Genomic DNA, 22,722 nt, shown 5'->3' on the forward strand with positions numbered 1-22,722 from the left:
CGTTTAAACGCGTTTGATATTATGGGTCTCAAAGGCGACGGATCTTATATCACTTCTGTTGATGAATATCAAGGTTCAATGTTCGATTCATTAACTTGGCTACATGCTAGGTAGTATGAGTATTATGTTTTGCCATCAAGTCATTCAAAGTGTAACATAAAAGGAGCAAGATTGGAAATGAATCTGAATATTTATAACAATTATGGATTTGATAAACACCCGTGGACATCCTCGAGACATCATAGACAAAAAGGTCCAGGCTTTGACTCCAAAAATTGCGGAGCTCAGAAATCCATAATTCATTCGCTTACCTAATCAGACCCAGAAAGATCTCGAGACCCTCAAGAAAATGAAATGGCAAAAAATGAACACATTCTTCCTCCCTTTGCGATACAAAATCCAGTCGAAAAAAATGCAAAAAAATTGGTAGCTTCTCTTTGATTGAGCGTGTCATCCTTAGTGCAGGGGCCATGCTAATCTTCTCTGTATCGTTTCAAATTGACCACTAGTGAAATTGTTAGTTTAGATGTTGATTGCGAGAGAATCGGTAAATACTTACAATGCCCGAAGGCGAAGTAATTTGTAACATTTAAATTTATATAGTACCCCAACTGTCCCAAGATCAGGCTAATAATTTTCTGCAACCACAAAAAAAAGGTTTCCACCACAATAAGCAAAAGATGATAATGAAGTTCATTTCTGCCATCGCACTTTCCACTCGATAAATGTTTCGGAGAACCTCCAAGCATTTTCTCGTCGCAAATGTTATTCCATGCTGTTATTATCGCATTCTGTAAATGACTATATCGGTTTTGTTGGATTCTCGGACAAGTAGTGGTGGGTTTTTGCAACGATTGCGTTTCTATCACATCAACTTCTGCATTCGAGTGATTCAACTTACATACATATGATTGGCAGACTGTTGCCGACATATTTCCCCTTTTCATGAAACCCAATTGCCAGTATAGTCTGTAGGATATGGTATGTTGGTACACGCTTCTCTTCATGCTACAGACTTCTCTGCTTGATCTTGACCAGGGTTTTTTCGCTAAGTCGTTGCCTCCAAATCTCCATTCAACCGTTGAATGGTGACTTGAAGCATTCCAATAGAGACGGCTGATTGACAGCTTAAAAGCCTCGAAACATCATGGTCCTGTGCAAATATAAGTAGGTTCCTAGCTTATCTCTGGAAATAATTTGTGGTCATGTTGGAGGTGGGGTAGTAACCCCGCGTTAGGGCTAGATGTGGGTTTGAAGTAACCGCCTCTAGACCGCATGAGAAATCATGTCTAGCATTTCCAATATCATTTACCCTCTCAATAATCTTCAAGATATATGGTTATTCTTTCCTCGTTGCTTCCCAGGGCTAGTCGTGGTATAGTCCCAATCATAGATGAAGTCTCATCATGGATACAACTTTATTGTTGGAATTACCGCTCAAAGTCTTGGCGAATTGTGGGCAAATAATGAACCCTATACATACATACGTTCTATCATCGATAGGGCTGAATACGCTATCGCCGGCCCTTCATCTTGTTCGTCGTTTAGTTGGACCTCGAACAATATGTGGACCTATTGGCAAAGGTGAGTTGGAATGGTTGATGGTTTATTTGTGATTTCGATCATATCGATGCATTATACAAATTGGATTGGGACGGTGGATTGCTTTTCATTCAACCCAGAGTGGGATATCAACGATGTGACATTTAGTGGAATGAAGAATCGAACGTTTACGTTGGAGTGAATTTGAAGTAATAGTGAGTAATACATTGCTTGGAGTCAGAATATTAGTACTCATCGCTGGGACTCGTTGACACCCCATGACTGTGTTTATATTTATAAATAGTATATTTAGTTCTATTTATTCGATTAATCATACAACCAGGCTTCTTGAATACACCTTATGAAGCTCGAAATTTGTCTACTTAAGCTTCGAGATCCCCTCGAATGTAAAATGTAAAGCAGAAGCAAAAAAGACATTTCTATACATATATATTCTTGAACTGATCATATCTCCCTCGTTGGCATCATTGAAATCTCGAAAAACATCTCTTCTTTCTTGCAATCTAAATCATTCGGTTGTTCATCATGTCAGCACTAACTGAGAATCAACGCAAAAAAGCTCGCCAGACCGTCCAAGCGCGCGGTATATCTGGGCCTCCAGCTACCAATGTTAAAGCCTCAACGACATTGATTGCAGATGGTGGAGATAGTAGTTATACACGACATGTCAACTATCCTACGCCACAGCCTCCTGGTATTCCTGGCACCCCTCACAATGATAGAGGTCAATCATCAACACCCGGTCCCTCTACCATTCATGGCCATCCTAATTTGGCACCTCAAAACCCTTCCAGGTCAGTCCCGAGCAGTCCTCTTCAATCAAACCAGGCTCCTCCTCGATCAGCACGTTCCCAGCACCCGGGTATGAATGCCTCCATGGCCAGGCAATCTAGCGATACTGGTAGGCCCAGAAGCCAGGATCATACTATCTCCACCTAACGCAATTCATCCAGACCTCCCTCGGCTCATTCTAGAGCTTCCTCTGGTGACGCTCCCCCAAATGACACGGCAAGCACCTCCCAACGTGGCTCTAGTGACTCTAGCCGTAGTCGTTCCTCTGCCGTGTCCTCTCGAGATCCTTTTGAATACGATAGCCCCGAGTACAAAGAGCGCCTCGAAAAGAAATGACAATGCACAATTACTAGGTTGGAAGCGAGACTTGGGTGTTTTTTGTTTTGGATAGATAAAGAGGTTCAAGGAAAAGTCTAGGTTTTGGGATATATGGGTGTCATTGGTTCGTTCGTGTGTTTTTTGGGGGATTGAGGGTTTTCTTTTCTTATAAATAATTTTTTCCTAGGAATGGGAGTCAGTTTGGGGGGGTGCAAAGGGGACTATTGTCACGGATCGCATCCAATCGCAGCTGTGATCGCTTACATGCGCACTTGCGCATGTGCACGATTACGTATACATAGCTAGTATATAGGAGCACTCTACAAGCACTTTGCTCCCGATTCTATAGTTATAGATTCTAAGGATAAATTGTACCCTGCTCTTGCAGTTCTTTTAAGGCAAAGTATTATATTATCTATAACTCACTATACGATCGCATGGCCATCTGGTGGCCAATCAAATAATACCTTATAACTATAATATCTTTTTGGGTATATCGAGAATGTTTGATATTATTTATAGAAAGAGAACTGATTCTAAGTAAATCTATTCGATGGAAGATAACAAATCCCTAATATACAAAATTACAAGTACTGTTATTATGTCCAATCCATTTATTTCAAAAGGATTTCATTGCTTTTCCCCTTTTGCTGGTTGAGTATTTCTAATTGATGATAGTTAATTTCAATAAAGCAATAATTACAATCCTTACAATTCTAATATAAATATTGATAGATATGGAAAGGGTAAATAATCTGGAAACAACTTCTCAATTGAGGTATTAATTCTTGAGAGTAGTATATTGATGCATATTTTTTTGTTATAGGAAGAACAAGTACTAATCCTTAAAGATTTTGAGAATTTGCAAAACAAAATTGTAAGACTTAAAAACAAATTGCTATAGTATAGTTTTAGTATCACTTACCTATCTTAACCTTCAAGATACTGATAGCAATATTATACAGATTCCTTGTAAATCGCGGAGTCCGGATTTTTGATATTTCAGTTGATTTTATTAAAAGAGTATTTCCTACTACTGAAAAAAGGAAGAATAAAAAAAACCTTTGTTTGTGAAGTTAGTCTTTACAATAATCCTTTTTGAATATTAATAGTAAATTCTTTTCAAACCTGGTTACTTTGCCAAACGACCCACAAATTCATTAAATATTCTATTTTTGTTTACCTACCACTATAGTAAAGTATTTATATATTTCAAAGCCTATTAATCTTTTATTTAAATTTAAAGATAATATAAAGTTAAAAGCAAGCCTTAGTAGCTATTAATTATCAAGCGATTTGAACTTTATAAAAATTCGTTTATTTTGGAAGCATAATAATGATTTTATATAATAAATTAAATAGAAGGAGAGATACAAGAATACATATTCTTGTTATATATTCAAGTCTCCCATTTGACAGAATAGTAATTAATTAATCAGTTCATAGTTATTTACAAAAATCTGGCTGAAGTCAATTATACATGAACTAAATATAAACACTGAATTATATCTAATAATATTCAATAAGGAAACTTTCTAGTATAATATTACAGATTTAGATTATTAATTATATAAATAGAAATCACCAATCCAACAACTCTCTCCACAATCTGAAAAGAAAAATATCCGATTTCCTTCGATAAGCTATTAGCCTTTATATTAATGAATACTATATTATTAAGAATCTGGTTATTAAGCTTATTAAAATCAATAAACTCGAAGTTATACTTCAAGAATGTAATTATTATAGAATGATTAAAGAAATACCTTTTAGAAAGTTATCTAGTAATACTGATTTGTTAATTATCTTTAGAAGTATTCTCTGTTTATCAAGTAATTCGAATTTATTTATTCAATTTCATATTTAATATCCTTTTTATATTCCTACTAATTATATAAAAACCTTTAAGTCAAATAATATTCTATCTTTAGAAAACAATTTCAATCATAATATTATCATTCCTGTATCAGGAATGAATTACAGTTTTATATTATATATAGATAATATAAATATTATAACCGAGATTTAAGAGATTAAAGAAGACAAAGAGTTTTATAATATAAAAGAGAATATTGAAAAGAATATAAACCAAAAAGTGTAAGCAAAAGCTATCGAATCTGTTTGTACTACTAAAGACCAATATTTAAAATCAATATGCTTAAATAGAAGTTCCCTTTTAAATACAATTCGGGATATAAAATTCCTTGATTTGATAAAATTAATAGAAAGTAATTCTATAAATCTACCATACACATTTTTGAAGAATAAATATTTATATAATATTCAATCTCTTATAAATTCTAAAGTGAATAACTGTCACGGGATCACTTCTGGGAGTATTCAGAAGCTTTACCGCTGAGCTAAACGCCCAAAAGACTAGGAGGTAGAACTGGAAGTTCTACCTTACTCTCACATATATAGCAGGACAGGACAGGACAGAAAGGGCTTAGTGTCACCCCGTGACACCACCCCCCTCCCTAAGGTATGGTCTCCATACCATCACCTACTAGGAGGTTTCAGGATTCTGGATTCTAATGCCTCAGGCATTCAGACAGGCAGACAGGATCTATATATGCTAGCCCCCAAACCAATGAAGGCTTGTAAGCTATAAGTGGGCCCCCCACACAGCTCCACTTATAACCAAGGGTAGTTCTACCTAATGTCACGGGATCACTTCTGGGAGTATTCAGAAGCTTTACCGCTGAGCTAAACGCCCAAAAGACTAGGAGGTAGAACTGGAAGTTCTACCTTACTCTCACATATATAGCAGGACAGGACAGGACAGAAAGGGCTTAGTGTCACCCCGTGACAATAACTTTGCTTTTATTAATAAAATACTTCTTTTATTATTATTCTTTATATTTAAACCCCGCTTTATATTATTCGAATCATTAATTGAAATCAAAAGCTATAATAGTGTATAAAGTGAAGCTATTACTTATTCATATTTTTAATTTCATAATTAATATTCGATAATAGTCTTATTTGCTATTTTTCATTATTGATTTAAATTCACATAATATAATTCTAGATTGCAAATGGTTAGTAGAGATTCGAGTTAAAGTCGATTGTTTTAATCGATATCTCGAATAGCCTTTCGAGTATCCTCCTATTGTTTTTTTATCAAAAAATATACTTTTAATTAGAAACAATCTTTAATAATTCAGAATCAGTTATTTGAGATAAAAAGATATTAATAATCGGAACGCCCGATTGAAAGAGATATATTATCGACTTGATAATGAATAACTGATTATAACACTAATCATACTTGAAATACTTATTATTCCTTTTTAAAAAACTAATATAATAATCTTAGATATGATCGAAATTTAGATTTCAATCAATCTGAAGAAGAAATCTACTTTTAATCAATCTCTATTCAGTCTATTTATGAATCCCTTTTGTTTTATATCTTCAACATATTCGATATCTATATACTCAAGCTAACTCAATTTCAATTTATTTATAAAAGAAGCAAGAATTATGAGATCTTTATAATTATATATATAGAGATTGATAATATTATTTCAATTCACAAATCTAATTAAAACAATAACTATTAAATCTTAACCGCAATTACTGTTTTAAATAGTTTTAAATCAGAAATTATTACTATTTTCAATTATATTATTATAGATATTGAAACAAAACCTTTAATCCCTAAAGCTTATTAGCAATATCATCAAGTATTCTTCAAACACAAATCTGATATCCTATTTTTCTTTTGGTTATACAATTACAAGATTATATTTGAAAAAGAAAATGAAAAAGCTTTCAAATATAATTCCTTATATAAGATATTGCTCAAATAGTTTGAGATTATTAAAGAATATATTATAAAGAATCTTGCTAAAGGATTTATAGAATTCAGTTAAGTATTGTTTATAATACCAATTCTTTTTATAAAAAAGCCAAATAAAAGTTTAAAGTTCTATATAGATTTTTAATTATTCAATTCTTTAATATATAAAGATAGATACCCTCTATCTTTTATTAATGAAATATTTATATGATTTATTGGTGTGAAGGTGTATATCAAATTAGATATTCAATAAATATTCTATTATATCTATATGGATCCAGCTTCCGAAGAATATACTATTTTTCGCATTTAATATAGTTTTTATAAATACAAAGTTTTACCTTTTGAATTAATAAATAGCTCTATAACTTATTAATAATATATAAACAATATTCTATTTGATTATTTAAATAACTTCTATATTACTTATCTCAATAATATTCTTATATATTCTGAAAACAAAAATAAACACAAAAAACACATCAAACATATTCTCAAATAATTTAAATCTATTAATCTTTAGGCAGATTTTAAAAAGTATAAATTCAATATCAAATATACAAAGTATTTAGGTTTTATTATTTCTACAAATAGTGTACAAATCGATTCAGAAAAGATTGAAATAATCACTATTTGGATTTACCCTACTACTATAAAGAGTATCTAATCATTTTTAGATTTTTATAACTTTTATTATTAATTCATTAAGAATTATAATATAATAGCAAAACCTCTTTATAAATTTACAAAAATGAATGTCAAATTCCATTTCAATAAAACCTATCAAATTGCATTTGATATACTCAAAGATAAACTCATCTCCGCTTCTCTCCTACAGTATTACAATTATATATTACCCTATATATTAGAAACCAATATATCCGATAGTATAATCGCTAGTGTACTATCTCAAAAGCATAATAACAAATGATTACCAATTATCTATTTTTCGAAAACAATGATTGTCGCTAAATTGAACTACGAAATTTATGATAAAGAAATACTTACAATTATCAAATCCCTAAATTATTAAAAAGCTGAATTTATTAAATCCCTACACCAAATCAAAATGTATATCAATTATAAAGTACTCGAGTATTTTATATCAATTAAATAACTAAACATTCGATAAATATATTGGGTAGAATTATTTACTAATTATAACTTTATTATTATGTATCGTACTGAAAAGAATAATCTATTTATAGATATGCTTATACACTATATCAATGAATTGAATCAATAAAACAATATTAAGAAGAAGAATTGTTTTCAGTAACTTATAAAAGATAATCAAATGGATATAAAGATTATATATAAATCTTTACAATAAGATCTGGATGTAATTACAAATATCGATATATATATAATCATATTGCTTTTTGATATTATAAATTATATTATTAAAATAAATAGATTTTATTCAAGTTTAGAAACTTTACGTATTTAGATTACCAAATTGTACAAGCATTTTATATTTGAGAAAGGACTTTTGTTTTATAATGATCGATTTTATATATCGGATATCAAAAATCTATAAATCTATTTGATTTGTGAAGTTTATAATTCAATCTTTATTATATACTTTGATATTAAAAAGATCTACATTCTTTTAGCTAATTAATATTATTAGAAGAATATAAATAATACAATTAACCAATATATATAGAATTGCTATAAATACAAATATAGCTTTATATCAAAAAATCACACTCCCAGTTTTCTCTATTTGCTCCCAATCTCTACACAAGTATAACAATATATTACCATAGATTACTACAATTTCAACAAGAATAAATATAGTTATGATAATATATTTGTTATTATTAATCAATTAATCAAATAAGCTATTTCGATACCCTATCATAAATCAATCGATTTGAAAGATCAGGCCTGCTTATACCTATACTATGTATATAGATATTATAATACCCCGGAAATTATAATTTCTGATTATAATTCTCAATTCATATTCAAATTCTGATAAGAATTCAATAATATTTTAGAAATACAAATCAAATTATTTATTACTCACTACCTGCAAATTGATAGTTAAATTGAGATTTATAATTAATATCTCTAATAACATTTATAACCCTTTATAAGCTATTATCAAGATAATTAATCTGAATTCCTATTAATAATAAATTATATTCAACTTACACTTTCCTATAAATTACTAGGTAATTAAACTTTGTACGAGACCTTGTATAACTACCTACCCTGCAATCCCTAGAATTGAAAACCCGACCCCACCGCACTTATTGATAATTTGAATATAATTAATGTTAAAGAATATACTAAATATAATAAATTAGTATTTAATTGAACAAAAGAAAATATCTTGCATATACAAGAAAAAATATCTCGATCAACCAACTCACATCACTGTTTAGTTGATTTCGATATGGGAGATTATGTATAGCTTAGTATGAAGGACTTTTTGATACAATAACTATCCAAAAAACTGAATTACTCTATTCAAAGAAAATTCAAGATTATTGGTTGGACCGGAGATTCCTTTCGATTAGACTTATTATTTACTATAAAAGTCCATCCCATATTTCTATCTAATAAGCTCTGCAAAATAGCAGATAACTTATTTCCTGGATAAATCCTCGAATTATTATTTTTAATAAATATTATCAATAATACCAAATGGAAAGTGGAGTATATTTTAGCTATAAAGAAAGTATACCAATAGCTTAAATATAGAGTATTATAGTTAAATATCAATAACAATCTCATTTAGTATTCCACCTCTAACTTAAAAACTGCCCTGCACTATCTCTATAACTTCCATCTACAAAATCCCACTTTATCAGGATTCCCTGCGCACCTACCGAAATAGATTCGTTTTTACAAAAATGAAAAGAATAATTACGATTTCACAAACAACAATCAATATATAAATGAAAAAGACAGAAAGAATTTCTTTAATTCATTATTATAATAAAGAAAATCCTAATTGCATAAAAGGCTAAAAGCAATCGGACAAAGATGAAATATCAACAAAGAAAGTCTTTTTCTTTGCCCGATAGGTTTAAATCAAGCCAAAAAGAAAGCCCCTACAACCATCAATGGTTACAATCGGGTAAGGCACAACAATAAAAATTAAATAGTTTAAATCGAAATACTAGTCAAATCCCCAGTCAACAATAATGACAAGTATATACAGGATAACCATAAGCTGAAAAACAAGATGACTTTTAATTGCAGCACGTGTAATCATAAGACTAAGCTAATGCTCAATCGTATCTAATTATTTGCAAGCTACTGAAAGCTTTATTTTCATTTAAGTTATAACGAACTAGTACTATTACTCCAATTTGTCTCCCCGTATTACAATCTCTGCCACATAACACTCCACGGCTTCTCGAGCAAGGATAAAAAAAAGCATTTTTTTCGAAACATGACTCTTTAACTCTTTCCGCATATTAAGTTATTTTAAGAGTTAATTTTGTTAAAAGCTAGTTAAATTGTAATTTACTTTTATTATATTATTATACTTAGTAATAGCTAATTAATATTAAAGAAATATCTTATGCATATCCCTATCAGATAAGTACTCACACTTATACTTGCCAGCCAGATAAAGCAGATAGCGAGATTGACTAAACGATTGTTCAGAAAATTGATAGCAGATGCTATCTTTCTTGTTGGAAATATAACTATATATATAGTTAGCACAAATCCAACCGTCCTTCTGAATATATTATTCTCATTATAATATTATCTTTTTTGATAACTTCTTATTTAAAGATTCCTACTTATCAATATCAATAAAACCAATACTTTTGTAATAAAGCATATCGAATTTATAATCAAATTGATTTTGATATAAGGCCTTTAGGATATCTTCCTCAACTATCTCACCATCATTTTCGAGATTACAAAAATGATATACCACTGTAATCAACTTATTAGCAAACTTCTTTTCGTAATTATCAATATAATCAATTAAAGGATTATATTCTTCCTCCAAATTCTATCTCAGAAAACAATAAAACGGATATATCTAATAAGCATATCAAAGATCGACCCTACCCTCAGACATATTGCTTTTGGCATCTGTAATCACACTTATTAAATAAGCCAACCATAAACCGAAAACATTAAAAGAAAGCCTCACTTATATGCATCTTCGTCGTTCAATCCATCTTCCTTATTATCCTTCTCCTTGTCAACAGGATTACTACCACTTCCGCTACAGCTCGACTCCTCCTCTTCCTCAATAAAATACTTATCTTATATAACAAAAAAGGTAGATACTCTCTTTATTACAAGCTGTAAAAAAATATATCAGTAAGCAAACACAAAAAAAAAATAAACAATTCATTACTATATACATATCCTCCTACTGTTTCAATTACACTAACAACAATTTACTCTTACTACTATATTTTCTTAATAATATAGAAGGCATATTGATTATTAATCGAAGGATATAAAGAAAATAAGTGATCAGAAAAGATTTAAAAGAAAAAGAAAAATTCAGATGATCTATATACTTCAAAGGCTTTACACTATTACTAGACTACAAAACAGTTTCCTCCGTTTTCTATACACCTTCTTGTTATAAAAAAAGTAAAATTTGTATATACATTTATTTACCACGTTATACTACAATATAAACAATAATGCTTTATTAGAATCGCTGATATATTTATGAATTAGATAATTATAAAATTTAAAGACAAGCTTTTTCGAAAGGAAAGATAGTATTACAGATCGCATTCAATTACAGCTGCAATCACTTATATACACGCTTATATATATGTATAATCATATATATATAATTAATATATAGGAATACTCTATAAACGCTTTGCTCCCGATTCTGTAATTATAGATTCTAAGGATAAATTGTACCCTGCTCTCGCAGTTCTTCTAAGGCAAAGTGTCACAACTATTTTCTTTGGACCGGAAGTCTTCTTTTTTCACGTTGTTCTTTTTTCGTTGCTTTACTAGGAAATTGGTGGGCTAGTATATAATTCGGGGTTGGTATAAATACTTGCGGGGTAGGAAATCACACAGTTGGAAACAATCGGCGACTATTTGGGCGAGGAAATCTTTTTTGTATGGAGCTCAACTAGTCCTTTATATGAATTCTATAGTTTTGGATCAATCAATGCTTTTACCATGCTAAACCTTATCTCATCAATCAATGCAAAATGATTCATGTAACAGAGTCAGTAGAAATACTCCTAGTAAAGGAAGACAGAGGATGCGAATTGTCTATGAGAAAATGCGGGGTCATGAGGAGTTAGGAGGAAGTAAAGTGCCACAATACGAATATAAGCGGAGGACTTAAGGGGCGTAGCTTTAGCGAGCTATTCGTAAAAGAAAAAACAGGCGGAATTTGATCATCTATGGATTTCTATAGTATCTTTATAAATTGATAATTCCTCTTTAAAATTATGTGAAAAAAACCTTTAAATTTTATTTGAACAATAAGAAATAATTTCTCTCGCGATTTTATTGAATTTATATAATACATTTGTGGTTGATCTTTGATTCAATTAATTCAGAAGATTTCAGTAGATTTAAATCATCATATCGTGCTACATAGGCGAGCCGCGAGCCCATTTTTTCAGCAAGAAAGAGCCGAGAAAGCTGATCAATCATGAATAAATCCTGAAAATAAAAGTAAGCGCTAATTACAAGCGCATCAATATATATAATACAGGGGAGCGCCATCATTTTTTTTCTTTCATACAATCATTAATCCCATTAGCGAAATAGGAAATTCCGGAAAACGTTTTACACCGTAAAAACCAAGCTTTTCAATTTACCAACCTCTAAAACACAATTCGTATTTAAATATATACATTTAATGACAAGCTAAGCAAATCACATAAATTATGGAAGACCCCGCAACAGCACCCTGGAACATTCATATCAGTTCCTCCGACCTCAGCAAACTAAAAGCCGGTTTCGAGGCACCAGATATGGATCACAGATGGGAAAGTACTCCTAAAGATGCTGATGAAAATGGAATCATATATGTCCATACCAGTCGCAGCTGGACTGAAGAAGATCATTTTATACTTGCTGTGAAAGCGAGTGTTGAGGATGGTGCGGAGATTGTGTCTATTACGTGGGATCAAAATGAAGGGAGGTGAGGAGGGAAGAGGAGTATGCGAAGAAGGAAGTGGTGGTTATTTGTAGGATGGTGTTGAATTGCGAGTTTGAGGCGCTGCCGTTTTATGATAGGAAGGTTTTATGGGGTTCGAGGAGGTAGTTTCGAGTCTGGTGGTTGGGGTGGTGCTGCCACTGAGTGAGAATAAGAAGTGGCGAAAAGTTCATAGAATACCTATGACCAACCTGAGGGCATTTGTATTTGTATTTGTTTTTGTTTTTTATACACATAATATGCGGAAATATCGTACGAAACTGAATTCAACAAAATAGAGTTCGTCCAATCATTTGCCCCATTTTTATCCAACATCACACTTTCCAATGGCACGATTTTACATGACTCTCACCATATAAAAGCACTCTCCTTTCCTGAAATTATTGAAATAACGGAAAAGATGGCCAATCGAGTCAACAACATGAGAAGGAGGGGGCTTCTGCTTCTTTGGTCTTACAAGCTTATGATTGAACACGGGAAATGAGGTCGTGGTATTTGACCTATCTTTGGATGGAAAAAAGAAGACGCACTGGAATGAAAACGATAACAATATGTAAGAATTGAAAATAAAATTTGAATCTCTGTAGTTTTGTTCTACTCAGATATCCTGGACCTGTCGGAATATAAAGCAAAGAGAGATAACCAGCCCTCTGGTGAAATTCCGACTCACGCCATATTCTTCGAATTGTTCCTTGGGGATTCCTGTTTATTGCAGCCTAGTAAAAATTGAAGTCCTTTATATACCTTCGCAACGATTTCCTTTACCGACTTCTGGAGTGTGGAAACAATGCTCAGATGGCACTAGTGAATCATGAAGTCATTTACTTGCCTTCAATTCGCATTATCGATCTTACAGACCAATTCTCTGCAAGACCGCGTCTCTTTCCTCTCTCTTTTACGATCTCAACATATAAGCTTTCACCCTTCCTGATTTCTATGTTCTGTACCTAGATAGGCATCTGCCCTTGAAAAGGCTGCAAAGATTGGCGAGAAGAACAGCCTGCGCCGATATCTCAATTTGACTTATTGAGCGACAATTGGTCTAAAGTGGAGTTTAAGATCTTACTGTCACCACTTTATGAGATGGCGCCAGAGATGTTAAGGACGTAGAACTAAAATGACAGTGAAAAGTTATATTGGACAACGGAATAAATCTAAATCTCGAAGCTTAAATCCTTGAATTCACCTAAATTAATCCGATATCACTACATGGTAACCATCTGCCCAACTTCATAAGTTTTTGTTGTGATGGACGTAAAAGCCCTTGATGCTTTAGAACAGGCTGGCAGGATGAACAACTTTTATAGAAAGCGTGTGCAGGCCATGGGTGCATATGGAGAAAGGGCTGACGGTACATTGAATCTGTGTACATTCACCATCTGCCGCCTTCTTCCCAGCGCACCCCTCCCCTTCCAATACCTACATGATTCACCCTCAATCTTCCACAAACAAGCATCATCTTCAGCGAAACACGAACCTCACCCCCCATCTCATACCCTCGTCCAACAGCCCAACACAAATCCAAATTCCTTTTCACGCGATATATAAGCAGCTCTTCCAACCATTTTAGCTCATTAAACCGAACGTTAAAGAACAAAGCCAGAAAACTATAAGGCATGACTTGTAAGTTTGAGACAAACTATTTGCCATTACTCCATTCTCAAGAGAATTGCAAGAATGGGATGGGGAATTTAAATTGGGGCCCAAAGACTATGGTGAAAATGAGATGGAAGTAGAATGATAGCTTGGGTGATCAATATATGACAACAAAAGTAACTATTATACAAGCGTAGAGAAATGATAGCATTATATTGGGTCCCAAATCCCGTCCAGCTCGTGTTCATTCCTCCTTCACGAACAGCTAAACACCCGCAACTGGCTCAGAACTACACGCAACCTTGCCAACAACTATTAGTTGCAGACCTCATAATTTCTCCCCAATCATTGTGCAGTTTGCTGTTTGAAATACAAGGAGTAGGAACATTTATATAACAATTAATAGAAAGTTTGGAAGTGTATCCCGTAGTTTTGGAGAGATTTCCATCAAGCGAGAGTGAATTTATTGGACCAATTTTTTTTTGAAACCACTCCAAATGCTGTATGTGTAATGATTTGCGGACAATAACAGTTTTCTCAATTCGGAGACTAGATTATAATGAGGCATTGTGAAATCTTTCACAAGCTACAACTGTGTTTACCATGTATCCTCCGAGTTTTTTTTGACCAGACTCGACTGAAGATATGACGATAAAAGTAATGATGACAAAAATTATAATTGTTGGTAAGATTGTCAACAAAAGTACACTTCTGTTCGTCTCTCTCGTCCTTTATGATTGTTTCGACCTTACTTTAAACTCCAAATCGTAGTGGACACAGAGTCTCTTGGGCACGGTGACGAAGCTAGAACTTCTTGCACGCCCTTGAGGTTTGCTTTTGCCAGCTATTCAACTTTGCTGAAGTATCACGTCGAAGATGCTGCGCCTTTAAATGTCACAGGGCGGAAATTGTTTGCCGAGTACTAAGACGAACGCAGGAGTTATGAATTGATACTCAGATAGAGTCTTTGATTCACCAACTATTTCTCAACTCTATACAAATACCTGTCGTTCAACGCATTCACCATCTCGTCCCACATTTTCCCTTTTTGTTATTCCTACTTTCTTAATGCTAACAAGCTCTCTTGTAAATTGGCTTTCTGTTCCATCTCCCCTCTCTGCAGCTGATTGAGGAGTACCCAATTGAAAGCGAGATGAGGATAGCATACTGAACCAGCATTCCTACATGATACATCATTAATGCGGGCGAAGCTGGACGTGAATAAGGTACGATATCTTGATCTCCACTTGGCACAGTATTGAACTGAAAAGCACGCAACGAAAGAGGTAAAGAATCAACAGAGAAAGGAGAAGTGGAAAATGGCAGCGAAGGACTGCTTCGGCGAAGGACTTCGAAGATGGTAAAAAACAAATCCGAATCTTCTCTCGAAGTCTGGGAGACCACGAGTATGCACGGAGGCATATTACTCATGAAGGTTTCGTCTACACAACAGAGAAAGCAAGTGTTAAGGATCTTTTCTCGCACGTAATGTTTGGATCAATTATGAAAGCCCTGAGTGACGACTTTTATAACAGAACCCCAATCTCTAGAGTGGGAAGTCAGGAGGATGAAGTAATGAGTCTACTAGCGCACGGTTTTGTTCTAACCTTCGATATTCACTAGATCTCACTTCTCCTCACTAACATTGCTTTGCTCTCCTTTAGTCGTCTTTCCCTATTAATAGCACATCCTCTCCTAGTCTTAACTATTTCTATCTATACGATAACGAGACAAGAGATCACTTATACAGGGAGTGAGATACATGTGGCATTCATCCACGTGAACAATATCTCGTTTCCATATCAAAGCCTTGAACCTGTTCTATCCCCTAAGCCTCCAAGTCTCGATGTCTAAATCACTTGATAATAACACGCCAGAGTGTAAAATTGACGGCAAGTGTGGAATGGATGACAATGATACTCCAAATCAACAATATCCATCACGAATTTCTTCCTTTTCCGTTCACACAACAGAAACAGCTTCTTATTATTTCCTGGCTCGAACTATCTGTATGTTCGAGATTAACAATGGTCTTACCCATGTCGTTGAAAAGAAGTCTCTAACATTTCCGCACAAACTGCCACTTTCATGAGAAGGAGGCTCTTTATATGCGCTCTTCTTCCCCATTCTCTTCCGCTTCCGATTCGACTTTCAGATTCACTACAATCTTTACACTCCGACTACCGCCTTTGTCAGAAGATTTCACCCCTCATAAAGCTCCTTCGCCAATCTGCTAAGTTTTCCAAGTCTCCATCTGCTCATCATAAAGCACGAGGTTTCTCAATCACCAATACGGGTAAGTACCTATCACCAAAACTTCAGTACTCCCAATGAATAGTCTTCTCATTCAGCTCAGAAGTACCTGGTACCCACTCACTTATCCGCATGCTCGTCCTCCATGTTCTCAGGCTATATTCAATAACTGATCACCTAAAATTACCGTCTGGTTTTTGAGCCTCTCGTGTCACCCATCATTATATAAATAGCGTTCTTCCCTTAAAGTTTCTTCTTCATCAGAAAGCCAAAACAATGACAGGAAGAAATATGCGGGGTACAGTACATATTCCAATCCCATTGATATCATCTCTCTCTCTCCGTGTTCACTTTGAAACTGCGTGCTAAATTCGTATATCTATATTTCGCGGGAGATTTACATGAATTAGACGACAGAGAGGGGCGACAGTGATAACAACAATGATGAGGATGATAATATTCATAAATATCTAACAACACTCAGAAATTCGATAAAAGCATACTTAACAACAATTCAAGGGACCTTCCATAGATTCCATAGAAAGAGAGAGCCATGAAACCAGAGCTCAACAGTCGATACAATCTTTCGGAGGACTCTTCAGATTGTGACCATTTATATTACCCATGTCATCTGTCAAGAGGGTAGTTTATATCGCAAAGTAAGAGAAAAAGAGAATGAAAGGGAAGTGAAGAGATAAAGAGAGAGGAGTGGAAGGAGGGGTCGTGAACATTTGAGCACACAAGGGAATCATGCCCCCCTCGCCCCTAACTCTCGCTCTCTTTTCCTCGCAAAACAATCTTCCTCACCATCCTCTCGCTCCTGCTTTTCCCTCACTGTCTCCCCTCACCTCCAGCCACCCACCAGCTTTTCGTAACCATTTATTACAAAAACTCCCTCTACTTCTCCGGATAACCAACGAACAAACTTCCAGACTTCGTGCGCGGATACAAAGGAACATGCCCATCCTAAACCCCCAAGAGCTTAAATCAGAACTTCTCATTTTCATTCATAAATCATTTTTAACCCCTCATTTATAACCCCACCTTTCATTACCACAGCCCATGACATTTGGCAGAAGTTCTAAACACTACAGAAAAGAAAAAAGTGCAAAAGAGAGAGAGCCAATAACAACAGTAATAACAAGAGTCAACAAGTCCGAAATAGCCATAAAACACATTTACTGATGAATTAAGCCATAACAACAAAAATATACCACTTTCAGTCAGAATAACAACAATAGTTTTAGCAATCAATTTTACCCCTCCCGTCAGCACTGACGATACTGGACGCCCGATGTTGCACCGGTATCTGATGCATTGCATATGTTGATTATAGTAGCATATCCACCACTTTGCAGAATTTCTCGCATAATTTTTTCAATAATTGGTTATCAAGGGAGGAGAAGGATACGTCCTCTTGTATTCGACAGAGAGAGAGAATCAGGCCACTTGAACAAACAATGAATAAACCCTTCCCCTCATGAACATTACATTCATAAAACCCATGATGCCGTCACTATAACTGGCGGTGAATATCCACGATGGAAGATCGAACGCATGGCGAACGGGTTGGAAATGATGCAATGTGAAATATAGGCTGGAGAGAGATCTCTGGAGGCAAAATGATTTTCATAGATGAGCTCACCTACCGCCTATCATACAGCAATTAGCTATCGTCATGATAACATCTCATCCCCATCATCAAAATGACAACACAACATTGCCACCCCTCAAGTTCATGTCCATGTCCTCCACCACGATCATCCAGTCGATCTCCCCATCTCCATTCGTATCCTCCATTCTTCATCCTCCACCCACCAACATCCACAAACTCTATCCTTCACTCTCTTACCCACCAGCAATCCACAATCTCCAACCCTTCAAAAATTTCTCGCCATCACGTTCTTTCTCATCAACACATACCGACGCAGCAATGCGGGGTACTTTTGCATTGCATGGCATGACATGACACTTGCCATCTCACAACACCTCCACCCCTAATCCATCCATCTCTTTGCATGATACATCATACATACATGATTCTATTGAAAAGCAGCTGCAAATGCAATCCATCCATCCAACTCTCCAACCATTTGATCTTCCATCCACTTTATATACATTTCCTCACCACCCTACACTTACGATTCATGCCTCCCTAGCCGACCGATAATCCCCCCATGCACGCGTGCCGCGTGCGTCACTAATTGTTCTCCTCTCAAAATATGCAATGCAATGCAGATGCACCATCCATAGTGCATATATACCTGGATACATATCATGATATCCATCGTGGCACTTGCACTTTCTTCTTATCAAAGATCATGAACGGATAAAAAAATCATTCGTCCACGATAGATACGATGAAAATCATTTGAATGTAACGTACGGGATTTACGGAACATCTTGCTACCTAGCTTTCAGAAAGAAAGAAGGAAAGAAAATAATTCAAAATATAACTCTCTCGAGTCAAGATGACAGTATACTATCTTCACGTAAATACTTACTTATCCATGATGATAGGATCATCCTCTGAATTTGATACACACGATGATCATCAAAAGTCACAGATTGATATTCCGAGTCCTTACTTGCCCCTTCCATTTCTTCCGTTACTTACTAGGTACTAGGTAGGTAATTCCAGTTCCATTCAAGCTCGCAGTCAGTTCAATCAATCACGAATTAATTGATTTGTCACTTTATCTTTTCCCGTTTGAAGAAATCAAATATATGAATCCAGGGTCCGATCAGATCATCGTTGTTCCCCCAACGCAAAATTAATCCCATCCCATCTCCACTCCACTACACCTACCCCCCTCAGGTTTCCGCAGCGACGAACGAAACGGCCGGTCAGATCGTGAGTTCCGATTCCACTGGTCCGACTCAGACAAAGAAAGACAAGACAGGAGACACGAGAATACCAGGGAAAAGAAGAAAAAACGGGAGAGCTTGTTTCAAGGTTGGGCGACGAGGCTCTCGAGCTCAACTTATCTCATGAGTATCAAACCAAAAAAAGAAGATTTAGGAAAATCTTCAAGTCGAGTCAACTTGCCAAAAAAAAAGAAGAGTCTATAGAGTCTAGAGACTGCTTGTAAAACAAAGGGTCCTTTCATGTATCGTTTAAAACACACTCTAGACCTAGGCGAAATGAAACAGATACACAGAAGACACACTTCAGAAGTTGATTGATACTAGGTATGTATATAATCGCTGGTTTCCCCAGAGACTGGGTTAAGGGGGGACGTGAATGTGGAAAGTCAAATTTCCAATATATTGAAATTGGGTTCGTTCGTTCGTGTCGTTGGTGGTCGGTCGGTGTGTTCAGTGTGCTAAGTAAGTAAGTCGCAAGTAAAGTAAGTCAAGTCTGTCAGGTCTGGTGAGTACAGTTATGCCATAGTTCCATAGTTCTTGGGCTTATTGAAAGCTTTGGGCATTGGCATATGCCTTTCTAACCCTATTGTCTTGTATCCTATCCTAATCCTGTCCTATGCTATCATACTAGATGTCCAACCGGTATTCCATCACCGACGACCAGACCCAGAGTGTCGATCCAAGTTTCGTCAATGTGTCCAGAAAGAATATTCATTTCCGATGAGGATGGATAACTTCAAGGTACCGACTCCTTCGTGATTGTGCTTGTACACAAGAAGAAAGTTGTACAAGTTTCATCATAAGTATTTTCCGAATATCGCAGATTGATATGAATTGTCATAAAAAAATGCAAGCCGCCATGACAGATTATGTATATATATATGTAACATACTCCATAGCGATGTCCATCCCTCAGCAAACTAACAAAATTTTCCACGCAAGTATATATTAACATCATACGCCTAGGAAAAACCATCACGAACCATCATGAGCCATTTGTCACCACTTCGGTCATATATCCACTCGAGATAGTAAATCTACGTAGTAATTCGTAAAAGATCTTCAAGTTCCAAACCCCAGACTCTGATGGATCTGACCATTGCACATCTCTCGGCAAGAATAGGAAAAAAAGAAGCTCAAGAAAGAAAAATCTTTCTCTACCACAGCAACGGTTTAGAAAGTTAAAACAAACTCCACTTGCACCGAGCGGAGCGAAAGCTTGCTATCCTATCCTGTCCTATCCATCCATCGTTCGCCGGAGGAGTGGAATCCGTACTGTGGATATTGATATCCATCCAACCATCCAACCATCCACCCATCTCCATCTATCCGCTTCACTTCAGCACCAACTTAGAGTAGTAAAAGCATAAGAAATCAGGGTCCCCATCCAAAACAAAATCCCCAATTTATTTTAGAATGTCCATTCTACCCGAACCCCCCCCACAATCCAGCAAGCGAAACACCCGTAGTACATACCGAGAAACACGATGAAAAACAAAATTCACTAGAAGAAATAATGATGATAATAATTAAAAAGAGTGGAACTCCACCTTTTTCTTCCTTTTCCTATGGGTTTTTCTAGAACCATTTGCATTAATTAATGATCTGAGCTTTCTTACCTACCTAGGTATCTATATCTCTAGTCTCTCTCTTTTTGGGGGGGGGGGGGGAGGGGGCCGGCGGAGCGGGGCATGGCTCATTCATACTAAATCTTTCTTGACACAAGCTTGAAGCTATAGCTAGGTAGCTATAGCTATGACTTAGCTTAGCTTACGTCTTCGTAGATGCCGCGCAGAGATCAAAATACCGGGCCGGAAGTGTGCAGATTGTAGATTGTAGGTTGTAGATTGTAGATTCCAGATTCGAGATGGATGCATGCAGAAGCATAAAGGGACCAATACATATACATTTACATACACATACACGTATACATGATACATATCACAATACACATCACACTCCTCCTCATCCATCTCCAACTTCAGCACTTCACAAACCCCGAATAAATAGAAGAATAATCCGCACTAGCAAGACTCAGGCGAGGAGGGGAAATACGTCGTACTAAAAGATGGTGGGTAGGCTGTAGCTAGCTAGCCAACTAGCTCGGGTGGAACGGATATCTCCCAAGCTTTACTTCGCCGCGGGCTTATTCCATATTCTCCTCTCCTCTCTCCACTGACTCCTGAGGCTCTGACGAGCGAATTGCAATTATAGTATAGATGCGGGCCGGCTGGCTGATGGGCTAATTGGCTGTGCCGTGCTGTGCTTTGTTTTCCACATCTTGCGGCTGTGCACGATACATCTAGATTCTACACGATACATTAAATGCATCACGTAGATGCGAGGAAGGATTCTGTTTCCCCGAAGCTTCGATGTCTAGGTAGGTATCTATACACATAAATTCATACTAGATGCTAACACCAAAACGTACAATTTGACCTGATTTACCCAAGTATCTAGAAAATACATACACACATTTAAATACATACATAAATACATACATACCACTACAAAGCAAGCAAGCAAGCAAGTAATTAAAAAAATCTTCTCCAAATACCCAGATCTAGATACCAACCTCCCTCCATCCCTCCATCCCTTCGTACGTCCATGTAAGTAATACCTGCAGAAGCGAACCGAACATACCTACAGTACTTCCAAGACCTGCATACATAAAGAACGAAAACACGGATATAGTATCAGAAAAGTACAAGAAAAAAGAGGATATATAATAAATACCGAACGGATCGTCGGGATGAATTTGACTTTCTATTTCCTGTTTCTATTTCCGATTGTTCTTTCGGCTCTGGATAGTAGGTAGGTATTGGGTATTGTGAAATCTTCCGGTGTGAATATTGATATGTAGATATCTACCTAGTATTTTTTGGATTCTCAAGCGGATGGCAAGTTAGATTTTTGAGCGGATGGGGAAAGGTTTTTGTTTATATAGGTATATAAATTGATTGATATAGATATAAAAAACTATACACATACATACATTACAATTCTCTTTCTTTCAAACTCATAACATAAACATATTTATTATTATTTGGTTCTCTTTCGAGATATTCATCACCACGATACGAATTGAAATTCTGTCTGCTCATAAACGAAGGAATCATTTGACTCCCATCCTATCTACCTTCTGCTCGATCCTCTCTCAAGAGAAGCTTACCTGGTATGCTTAACATATTAATACCTACCAAGATATATCTCGTGATATCCATCTCAAAAACAAGCACAGAAAATCAAAAAATCATAATCATAAATTCCATACTATCGATAACTCTCCTCTAGGTTTCATTTCATTTCTCCCTACTATCCCATCTCGCAAGTAATCATCCATCTCTCTATGTACCTAGTTTACCGTATCTATCTATCTAACACTCAATAC

The 22,722-nt window shown here is 35.4% G+C and overlaps 4 protein-coding genes across 4 annotated transcripts; 3 read left to right on the forward strand and 1 right to left on the reverse strand.

Annotated features, from left to right (window-relative positions):
- Nucleotides 1-473: 473 nt before the first annotated feature.
- EAF02_003629 (uncharacterized protein) lies at nucleotides 474-749 on the reverse strand (the record flags this gene model as incomplete). The annotated part of the gene is made up of 2 exons (XM_038899677.1): nucleotides 474-505; nucleotides 560-749. 2 exons carry the CDS (start codon nucleotides 747-749, stop codon nucleotides 474-476), a joined length of 222 nt encoding a protein of 73 aa, XP_038760604.1.
- A 1,339-nt stretch (nucleotides 750-2,088) lies between these two features.
- On the forward strand, nucleotides 2,089-2,691 carry EAF02_003630 (uncharacterized protein; the record flags this gene model as incomplete). The annotated part of the gene is made up of 2 exons (XM_038899678.1): nucleotides 2,089-2,357; nucleotides 2,517-2,691. 2 exons carry the CDS (start codon nucleotides 2,089-2,091, stop codon nucleotides 2,689-2,691), a joined length of 444 nt encoding a protein of 147 aa, XP_038760605.1.
- Nucleotides 2,692-12,342: 9,651 nt separating this feature from the next.
- EAF02_003631 (uncharacterized protein) lies at nucleotides 12,343-12,603 on the forward strand (the record flags this gene model as incomplete). The annotated part of the gene is made up of 1 exon (XM_038899679.1): nucleotides 12,343-12,603. One exon carries the CDS (start codon nucleotides 12,343-12,345, stop codon nucleotides 12,601-12,603), a length of 261 nt encoding a protein of 86 aa, XP_038760606.1.
- A 6,331-nt stretch (nucleotides 12,604-18,934) lies between these two features.
- On the forward strand, nucleotides 18,935-19,458 carry EAF02_003632 (uncharacterized protein; the record flags this gene model as incomplete). Its single annotated transcript, XM_038899680.1, has 2 exons — nucleotides 18,935-18,955; nucleotides 19,201-19,458. The coding sequence occupies 2 exons, from the start codon at nucleotides 18,935-18,937 to the stop codon at nucleotides 19,456-19,458; spliced, it is 279 nt and encodes a 92-aa protein (XP_038760607.1).
- Nucleotides 19,459-22,722: the final 3,264 nt, after the last annotated feature.

Source organism: Botrytis sinoallii, assembly GCF_014898435.1.
Source record: "Botrytis sinoallii strain Bc 23 chromosome Unknown BSIN_005, whole genome shotgun sequence".
Taxonomy (NCBI): Eukaryota; Fungi; Ascomycota; class Leotiomycetes; order Helotiales; family Sclerotiniaceae; genus Botrytis; species Botrytis sinoallii.